Genomic DNA, 11110 nt, shown 5'->3' with positions numbered 1-11110 from the left:
AATTCTTGTCATTGTTGTAAACCGTTACTAGAAACCAAGGAAACTACTGGTTCAGTTTTGTTTCATTCATGTAAAGATGAAATTTCATGAAAGGGCAAAATGCAATTGCCTATTAAAATCCCTTTAGAAAGTGAAAAGATCGGCAAGCGCTGATAAAATAGTTTTTATCCAATTTCGAGATACATTTTTAATAATGATGTGTTAATTTGGAACTAGAAATTTTGAATAACATCCGGTCTTTGTGATAATAAATATGCTAACGTTCGTTATATATTATCGAAGTGCGCTTTGCTAACAGCATCACCACGTGCGAAGATATTCGAAATATCGCAAATCAATTGCGCTGTTTTACATAATTAAAAAAACTCCCCTTAATTAAATCAAACGGTTGTTTTTCCAAGCAAGTTGATGTCAATAAAAAAAGGCTTAAGAGCTCGCAAGAAGCTTTTCCAATTTTTGATGTGAATAATTCCATGATTTAAGAAAACTGATATTTAATCAACCGAAGATTTTATTAAATTGCTTAGTAAAACAGTTTTTCTAGTTTTTTCTGGAAATTAAAAAATTCATATAGGAACCGCTTTAACATGAAAACTAAAATTTTTATAACTAATATTACAAAATAAATTTTACCGATTTTTGTATTTACAAATAGTTTCAGATGGATTTGTATATTGAACTGATAACTATTAATTCACGGGTTCATGCAATATCTTTTGATTGCTGCACGCGTATTATTAGTCGCTATGCTAATACCTCGATAAGTCTGCTACTTTGTTGCACTTTTTAAAACAAACTTTCATTCATTAATATATTATGAATTGTAATTGATTGTGGACACTCGTATGATTAAACCTAGTTTCTATGTGCTAATTAGTATGTACGATATGAATGACTTAATAGTAATATTTTTTCCATATGGAAAAAAGCATTGAAATTTTGAATAGACGACTTTAAAGGATTATGGAAAATCTGCGATCTTAAGAGTTTATTCACGTAGATTCCTAATCTTTGCGTTTAAAAAGTAATCTTGTATGAAAGAATGAAGGACCACCGGGGGAACATTTTAAATTTATCTATCCATTTAATTAGAACGCTCTTTTAAACGACGCTTTTCAAACTTCAGACAGTTTCTCCTTGATTATTTTAACAAAGCGTTGACTGTTGTAGGCGGGTTTTAGATTAAATTGCACACCGAAAACTTTCCGGATAAAGTATTATTTTCTGACCAATGCACGTTTCTTGTGAAAAAATATGCATTATTGTAATGGATCTGTCAATAAGCGCACTTTCCATTATTCCTCGAATAAAATCCGCACCCATTTCGAACCATGCAAAATCATCACAAGTGGTCAGTAAATTCGTGGGGAGGAAAACAATTAAATGGCTCTTATTTCTTCCAAGACCATTTGAATGGAGACATTTTTTTAGGTTCTTGAATCAGCCAGCTTTCAATGTTATTAGAAGATATTCTGTTTAACATTAAAGCAGCCATTAGGTTTGGGCATTTTTAAATCTTCATTTCAACAGCGTCGGATTGGAAGAAGCGGTTGTCAAAACTGGCCTCCGCGACAACCAGATTTGACTCCTCCGGATTTTTTATGCTGATATGTAAAAAAGTGTTAATTGTTATAAGTTAGGTACTGCCGTTGTGACATATGAACGAATAATAGTATTTCTGGGTGTATGTTAGAATTATACCTACGATATTTAGCGCAATTATGGTATACGCCAATACTCTTGGCGTAAAATACAAATACAATAAAAATTTATTGAAAAAAGTGCAAGTTTCACCGTTGAAACCGTGCAATAATTGTTTGAGCACAAATTTGAATATTTTGCTGGTATAGTAGAATAATAGCATTGCTGAGAATGCTGGGTGCTTGTTAAAATTCTAATTACGATTTTATTTCTACTTTAATTGTTTTGTGTTTTTATTTTATACACCGTGCAATGATCTAATAAGACAAAGAGCTCGAATGGTACTTTGACAAAAAAATCTGCACGCGCAAATTTTGGTTGCTATAGGAAATGTCCAGTGCGAGATAAAGACGTCGCTTTAGCAAAGTGATAACCGAATTTTCATTCATTATTTCTTCAATGAGTAAATGTGTTCTTATCTTGACAAAGTCAGCGAAATTTTCATATAAATGGTCTGTGCTTTTGGGGTAAGATCACACTCTGCGGCTGTGTTCGTATCAGCAATGTGGTCCCAATTAGCTTTGTGTGTATTTGGTAAGTACATTTTTATTTACTTATGCTTCTTTTGACTCATAATAATAATCTTTACTTGTTTCGAAAAAAGCCATCGACCAAATCGGGGTTTTCGCCAATTTTCTTGACTATTTTCAATCAATGGCAATATTTTCCTTTCAATGTCCACTTTAGTAAAAGTTCATTAGGGCCATAAGGAATAGAAAACCAATAATTCTTAGGACACATTTATCCTCCCGGCCTTTCTTAATCATACTCAGGGTTTTTTTTAACCAAAAATTTAAATATGTTTTTTTATTTAAGTGGGTCTGGCGTACGCCTCAGCCAACCCAACATGGAAGGATAATACCGAATACGTTTACTCGGTTAACGGACGAACTCTAAGTAGCTTACAAGAAGCCGCTGCTGAATATTCTGGAATTTTCTTGAAAGCTAAGTTGCATATGTGGATCCGCCCTGATGGAAAACTGCAAGGAAAAGTGACTGATTCTAAATATGCCCAAATCCAAAGTCACCTGCCCAATGGCTGGAAGGAGGACGTTCCCAATTCCAAGTTGAGCTTCAAACCTTTGGGTCTTAGTGAAAAACCTTTCCAAATGAATTTGGAAAATGGTTTGATCACAGACCTGGAGGCTGAACGAGAACTCACCAACTGGGAGGCCAATATTATCAAGAGTATTGTGAGCCAGTTCCAGATGGATATTCAAGGCAAAAATGGAAACCCTGAGCGTTTTGACGCCGTTTTCAAAACCATGGAAGAAACCGTAACTGGAAAAACTGAGACTATTTACGAAATCCACCCCTTGCCAGATTATTTGATCCAAAGTCAACCTTGGTTGGCTCCACAGCAGAAATTGGGAGAAGGTGGTTATATTGTCGAAATCAACAAATACAAAAACTACAGCAACTCTGAAGTAAAGCAATCTTACCATCATGGATTTGGTGACATGAAAGACGTTGATCCAGCATCTAACAAAATGGGAGAATTCTTCATTAGAGAATCTTCCTCCCGGGCAATCATCACAGGAAAGCCTTCACGACACGTCATCCAAAATTCTTACACCATCAACAAGATGATGGTCAACCCTGATTTGAAGAATAAGGAAATGGGATCTGTTGTCAGCATGGTTAATGTGACATTATCGGAAGTGAACGAAAGAACCAGTTATCCAGACCTTGAACGACCAAAACCTATCGGAAACTTGCTGTACGTTTTTGAAAAGTCTTTTGACGCCATCAGCAAACAAGACAGCATGGGAGATAGTAGTTCCAGCGAAGAAACCACTGAAGGTAACTGGAGAAGAATGCGTCGTTCTCTTGGCATGTCATCATCAGAAGAAGATGCCCAAAAACAGTCCAAAACACATATGTCGCAAGCTCTTGCATCTCCACTTCTTCTTTCAATGTCAGACCTTGGTAAATCTATGAAGAGAGACACTGACTTCGACATTAAACACAACGTCGAAATTCTCGCCGAAGAAATCTGCAAAGAAATGCAGCAGCCTGAAGAGATCTTGGCTAAGGCAACTTTGAACAAATATACAATCCTCAGCACTCTTGTTCGTCTTATGGATGAGGATCAGATCAATTCTGTGGCTGAACAGTTGTACTCTGAATCCCAGAATAGTGATAACAGTCCATGGCCTGTATATCGCGATGCCGTAGCTGAAGCAGGAACTGAACCAGCCTTCTCTAACATCGAGAAATGGATTAAATCCAGTAAAATTCAAAAGCGTGAAGCTGCCGACGTTGTTGCTACGATGGCCCAAGAAGTCCGTGCTCCAACTGAAACCTACATGCGCAATTTCTTTGACTTATTAAAGAGCGCTGAAGTGCAAAAGCAAGCCCATTTGAACGAAAGCGCTATTCTATCGTTCACCAACTTGGTACACAGAGTGTACGGCAACCGAAATGAGTCCAACAACCAGTTTGCAGTCAATGCCTATGGAAGCTTCTTCACCAAGAGCGGAAGGACCTTTGCCGAATCCACAGTGATCCCATACCTATCCGAGCAGCTGCAATCCGCAGTTTCTTTAGCTGATTCCTACAAGATTCACCTCTACATTCGTGCTCTTGGAAACGTTGGACACAAGAAAATTATTGAGGCTTTCCAACCCTACTTGGAAGGCGAGAAAAAAGTGTCTCAATTCCAGCGCATGTGGATTGTAGCTTCTCTAGACAGACTCGTTTCCGACAACCCAGCTGCTGTCCGTCCTGTTCTGCACAAAGTGAGTCATACGCAAAACTCAGTTGAGGGTTTCATTATAATTTGTTTGTTTCCAGATCTATCAAAACACTGCTGAGGTACCAGAGGTTCGCGTCATTGCTGTACACCAGCTCGTAAGGACAAACCCACCAGCTGAAATGCTCCATCGCATGGCCCAATACACCAAAACCGATTCCCAAGAGAAAGTTAACGCTGCAGTTAAATCTGCCATTGAATCAGCCAGTAATCTGGAATCGCCCAGATTCGCAGCTTTGTAAGTATCTTTCGCACATGCTGCATGGAACCTTTGAATCTTCTCGCTCTAAAAGGTGCCAGTTTAGTCAAACTTGTGCTTTTTTACAGGAGAAACGCTGCCCAAACAGCCAAGCACCTCCTTACCACGAAGCAATATGGAGCTGACCAAAGCTACTTAGCAATTCAAGATCACATGATACGTGAAATGCAAGTTGAGATCGAACATCAGTTGCTGGAAGTTGGTAGCCAAGACAGCCATTGGCCGAAGATTCTCGACTTTAGCCTCAATGCCGATATGAGTGGAATGAAGATGCCCACTATCACGGCCCAGGGCATTCTTTCCAGCATGAAGGACGCTACTAACGTTTTTAAGCAAACAACTGCAGAATACCAACAAAATAAAAACCAGAGGTTAGTAATTGTTGCTTTTTTTTGGGGACTAAAGTAATAAGGAAATGTGTGTTACAGATCTGAGCAAGCAAATAACGACGGTCCTTTGTCCAGTGCGCAAATTGCCAAGAAGCTTAAATACAATTTCGAGGAACGGGAACAGCTAGAGTCGGTGATTTTGGCCCAATTCGGCTTCATTGAGAAACTGTGGTCTGTGAACAACCAAACCATTGACGAGTTGCCTGAATGTATGTCTTTAAAGTGTCTTTGCCAATCTGTATGTAACGTATTGGTTTATTTCCTAGTTATCCGCCAACAAGAAGACGCGTTGAAGAAAGGAAAGAATTTCAGTTACTCCAAGATCAAGAGACTGCATGAGCTGTCACTCTACTTCCCCACTGAAATGGGTATTCCATTCTTGTTCTCCTATGAAGTGCCTACACTAGTGAAATTCGAAGGAAAGATCAAAGGTTCTTCCACTCCTAGCATTTCCCAGTCCAACCAATTGCAGAAGCCTGAAAGGATCAATGCTGAAATCGACGCTTACATGACCATCAGCGCGAAAGTCCAAAGCCAACTGTCCTTGATAACTCCATTCGATCAACGGATTTACTCCGCAGGTTTCGACAAAAACATTCAGGTCCACGTGCCAGTTAAGGCTAACGCAGATATCGACGTTAAGAACAAGGAAATGAAGATCGAATTTGACGTTCAAGAAAAGCATAACAACGCCCGTGCTTTGCATTACAGTACTTGGCCATACACTTCCCGAAGTGGTGTGCTCGACATCGCACCAATTCCTTTGAGGCCCAACACTCTCGTGATTAAGCGCGATGTTCAACAACACAGATCTATTGATGCTACCTTCGGCAAAAGCCAAACTGGATTAGCTTTCCGACTATGGGGACACCATCCCGTCCAGTCCTTAACTTTGGGAGACTTGCATAAAGCATGGCAATCCAAGAACCTGAACCACTTATGGAGCATCGTGTGGGATCAATCCGCAATTGAGTTCACTGAAATTAACGTTGCGTATGTTCCAAGCCAATCGACTGTCCGCAAAGCCACTTTCCGTGTCCGATTTGAGCAAGACTACAAAAAGAAGCCTGCGAACGCACAAGAAGAAGGGTTCCTTTCTCTGCAGCAATTGGCCAACAAAATCGACAGCGATAAGGCCCAAAACCGTCAACAGGAAGTCATGAAGACCGCTGGTTCAGGCATTCAAAGCGCTGATTTGTCCAGCTCCGATATTTCGGTAGAATTTGAAGGCGACCAGCAATTCCAACACATTTGCGGATATGCGTATGCCAAGAGCAACGCTGACCCAGCATCCAGAGCTATTCTCTACTACCACAACAAGCAACAAAACAAACAATTCGCTTTTGAAGTGAAAGGACGTGTGGCCAACACTAACGCATTGGACCTGACTGAATCTTTGAATGTTGAACCTTCAGCCAAATACGCCATGCGCTCCCAATATGGAGACGCTAGTGAACACATCAACAATGTTGTAAAGGTATCTGCCGAAGTTAAAATGCAGAGAAGCAAAGCCCGCAAGGAATATCTGACGGAACAAGAGCCTTTGTATGCTGTGTGCAAGTCAGAGATGCAACAAGGCAACTTCCAGCTTGCCGCCTGCTTAAACATGACTCTTCAGGCCAACTTCCTTGATGATGTTCAATTCAGGATTGAGCACCAAAACCTGAATAAACGTTTCGCTCGAACTGTCCAGCAAGCTTTCCAAGGAATCGTCGTCTACAATTACCCCATGACTGAAGAGCAAACTGCCCCCTCTGAAGGTGAGAACGTTATTGAAGGCAAAGTCCAGTTCCAACCAGAGGACTTCAGACAAGCAAACATTACTTTGACTGCTGACGACCAGGAAACTAAGTTCATCAACATTTCCACCCGCTCCCAAATTGTAAAGGCCATCTTTGTACAACATCCAGTCTACCATCTTCGGTCCAGGATCGGCGGCTTAATCAAAGCTCACCCAACCATCAGACGTAAGTACCTACTTTATTTCGTTTAGCATTTTCAGTTCTTGAAACACTATCATTTATTTTTTGAGCCATTCAAAGGTGGCTCATAGTCAAAAGCGCTTTTTCTGATGCCAAACCTTAATGTTAATGGTATTTCAACAGCAAGCTGTGTCATCGACCAAACTGCTGCCCAAACCTTCTCCAACAAAACTTACCAACTGTCTATCGGCCAACAACAAACCGTTGTTCTGCAATATATCCCTAAGGACGCTCCTTTGGAGAAAAACCACCAACATAGCGTAGAAGAGCAACTGAGAAAGCAAATTGAAAACTACGTGGTTTTGACGCGTCAAGTCCCTAATAAGAAATACAGAGAAGTGCTCATTTCATTCAACCATCCGAAATCTCAGGGCAAAACTGTTGAAGTGAAATTGGAGGCCATCCAAACATCCCCTTCAAACCCAGCCGCAATCGTCAAAGTTGATGGGCAACAGGTCCACTTTGATGATAAGAATATTGCTGATCTCTACGATGGATTTGTTCAGATCTACTCTTTGCCTAATGGAGAAGTTAAAGTTGAAATCAGAGATGCATTCTATGTGATCTTTGATGGAAAACGTATGAGAATAACCGCCTCTAGCGACAAGCTGTTCGATTCTACCTTCGGTTTGTGCGGCCGTTTCAGCGGAGACGTAAATGAAGACTTCACCGTTCCACAGAAATGCGTTGTCAGAGACGCACAATTCTTTGCTCAAAATTACCAAGTAGAAAACCGAAACCAACGACGCAGCTACCGCTCTGGAGAATGGTCTCAAGAATGCGTGGAAAAAGTCCTGCCTTTATACACTAACGTAGTTTCTGAGAATAAGTTATCAAGGTCCAAACAAGGACTTAGGAGCCAACAAAGCGGTACCAAGTTGAGATCTCGCTATGTGGAAGAAAATGGTGAGCTCTGCTTCTCTCTTCGTCCACTTCCCGTCTGCAATGGACGTGCTCGCAACACCGTCTCCAAGAACGTTCCTGTTCACTGCCTTCAGGGAACCAAGACTGCCTACTACCTTAAATCTCAAATTGATCAAGGAGGCAACCCCGACTTCAGCCGCAAGCCCGAAACCAAGACGGTCCGCATGGAAGTACCTGTGCAGTGCGACTGAACAACAACATCTATATATTTTTAGTTGTAGAACGAACATACCAGAAAATGTAAAAAAATCTAAGTAAATTAAATGGCTTTATAGTAGACCTGCTTATTAATTGAACAGTTTTTGCTGACCATCGAGAACACCCATATTACTAAAGTACTCGTATTGGATTTCGTATATAAATTTTCGCTAATAAATCGGCGAAAGAACTACCACCTTCCTCGTGAAAATGATTTTTAGGAACACCCTGTATAGCCTTAATGACATATGAACACTTTAAACAAACATGCTAATGTTTATTATGTTGTCATGTTCCAAACAAAGTAAACAAATATCAATGTTGTTGACCGCATTGATGATCAAGCGACTAAAGGATGATCGCATTCAGCGGATCTCATGGATTCTGAGACATTTAAATCAATCAGTTTGTTTCGAAGAGTTTCTAGAACTTGAAGCATTTAGAATGATTTAAAAGTGAATAAACATGAGCTAGTTGCATTTCTGGCTTTCTTGCAATAAATAATAAAATTGCATTTTGAGCGATTCAAGTTTTTCCGGCAACTTATTTTTTTGGGAAATTTTATAATTTCCTTGAAACTTTTAGAATCCTTAGTGTCAAGCGTCTTAAAAATTCGTACAATTTCCAATTGCTACTGAACTCCGTTTGAAGGATATTAATTTTTGAAAACAGAGCGCAGTTCAGTAAAAACATTCAATTTGCGACTGATATTGGCCAAGCTGGTAAAAATCAGAATTCTGCACAATTTTCCTAAAACTTTCAGTATCTTTGATGTCTGTTAATTTTTAAATACTGCATGCGTGCGTTTGGAAATTTTTTTTTTGAAACAGAGCACAATTAAATAAGAACATCTATTTTGAGACCGATATTGATTAAGTAGAAAAAAATCAGAATGTTTCACGATTTTTCATGCAACTTTCAGCATCTTTAGTCGTAAGTGACTTAGAAAGATTCGAAGGATTTCGAATTGCTACAGCTTTTAGTTTGGAAGATACAATTATTTAAAAGTAAAGCGCAGTTGAGTAAAAACTGCTATTTTGAGACAGACATTGATTAAGCAGATAAAAATCAGGATTTCACACCATTTTAGTGGAACATTCCTAATTTTTATTTATAGTAGACCTGCTTATTAATTGAACAGTTTTTGCTGACTTCATCGAAAACACCCATATTACTAAAGTACTCGTATCGGATTTGGAAAATATAAATTTTCGCTAATAAATCGGCGAAAGAACTACCACCTTCCTCGCGAAAATGATTTTTAGGAACACCCTGTATAGCCTTAATGACATATGAACACTTTAAACAAACCTGCTAATGTTTATTATGTTTTTATGTTCTAAACAAAGTAAACAAATATCAATGTTGTTGACCGCATTGATGATCAAGCGACTAAAGAATGATCGCATTCAGCGGATCTCATGGATTCTGAGGCATTTAAATCAATCAGTTTCTTTCGAAGAGTTTCTAGAACTTAAAGCATTTAGAATGATTTAAAAGTGAGTAAACATGAGCTAGTTGCATTTCTGGCTTTCTTGCGATAAATAATAAAAATGCATTTTGAGCGATTTAAGTTTTTCCGGCAACTTATTTTTTTGGGAAATTTTATAATTTCCTTGAAATTTTTAGAATCCTTAGTGTCAAGCGTCTTAAGAATTCGTACAATTTCCAATTGCTACTGAACTCCGTTTGAAGGATATTAATTTTTGAAAACAGAGCGCAGTTCAGTAAAAACATTCAATTTGCGACTGATATTGGTCAAGCTGGTAAAAATCAGAATTCTGCACAATTTTCCTAAAACTTTCAGTACCTTTGGTGTCTGTGAATTTTTAAATACTGCTAGCGTGCGTTTGGAATTTTTTTTTTTTGAAACAGAGCACAATTGAATAAAAACATCTATTTTGAGACCGATATTGATTAAGTAGAAAAAAATCAGAATTTTTCACGATTTTCATGCAACTTGCAGCATCTTTAGTCGTAAGTGACTTAGAAAGATTCGAAAAAAAAAATCAGGATTTCACACCATTTCAGTGGAACATTCCTAATTTTTATTGTCAAGTATTTTCTAAAGATTCAAAGAATTTCGAATCGTTATTGCGTTTTGTTTGACAGCTATGATTTTTTTAAAGATAGAGCACCGTTGAGTAAAACATCCATTTTTAGACAGATATTGACTAGGCTGATAAAAATCAGGACTCCACAGGATTTTTATGAAACTTTCACTTCAAATGATTGGTAGAATTTAGAATTGCTACTGTATTTGGTTTGAAAGCTATGATTTTTTAAAGGCAGAGCGCCGTTGAGTAAGAACATCAATTTTGAGGCCGGCATTGACTGGCTGGTAAATATCTAGATTCTGTGCGATTCTTATGAAAGTTTCAGCAGGTTTAGAGTCAAGTGTCTTCTAGTGACGGCGAAAATTTCAGAAAGTTACTTTTTCTAGTTTAGAAGATTCCAATTTTTAAAGCAGAGAATTGGTTAAGTCCGTTCATTACGAGACGGATTTTACCAATTTTGTCACCCTCATTTACTAAGCGGGCAAAACTCAGGATTCTCAATAATTTTTCTGAAACTTCCAGCACATTTAGGGTGAAGTGTCTTCTAAGAATCGTAAAATTTTCAAGTTGCTAGTTTGTTTAATTTGAAATAGAGGAATTTCTAAAAGAGAGAGCACAGTTGATTAAAAACATCCCCCGATTTTTACTTAGCTGAACAAAAAGCAGGATTTTTTTCGAGATTTTTGAATTTTCGTAATTTCGTGAAAATGTACAGGGTCTTTGGAGTCAAGTGTTTTTTTACCTCAACCACATGCATATAGGGTTTGATGCTGTAATCACGAAGACATCGTCGATGAAAGATCGTAATCGCTCAAAATGCTTAACGCAATTTAAATAATTCAACA

At 38.5% G+C, this 11110-nt stretch overlaps 1 protein-coding gene across 1 annotated transcript; it reads left to right on the top strand.

Annotated features, from left to right (window-relative positions):
- Positions 1–2149: 2149 nt before the first annotated feature.
- Positions 2150–8287, top strand: LOC109541092 (vitellogenin). Its single transcript, XM_019909800.2, has 7 exons — positions 2150–2235; positions 2518–4442; positions 4498–4694; positions 4784–5086; positions 5144–5313; positions 5371–7071; positions 7210–8287. Exons 1-7 carry the CDS (start codon positions 2151–2153, stop codon positions 8199–8201), a joined length of 5373 nt encoding a protein of 1790 aa, XP_019765359.2. The 5' UTR covers position 2150; the 3' UTR covers positions 8202–8287.
- Positions 8288–11110: the final 2823 nt, after the last annotated feature.

The sequence above is a fragment of the Dendroctonus ponderosae genome, unplaced genomic scaffold, assembly GCF_020466585.1.
Source record: "Dendroctonus ponderosae isolate FM_Combo_2020 unplaced genomic scaffold, Dpon_F_20191213v2 Dpon_F_20191213_1, whole genome shotgun sequence".
Taxonomy (NCBI): Eukaryota; Metazoa; Arthropoda; class Insecta; order Coleoptera; family Curculionidae; genus Dendroctonus; species Dendroctonus ponderosae.
Note: the sequence above shows the minus strand (reverse complement) of the source record. Positions and strands in the feature narration are given on the sequence as shown.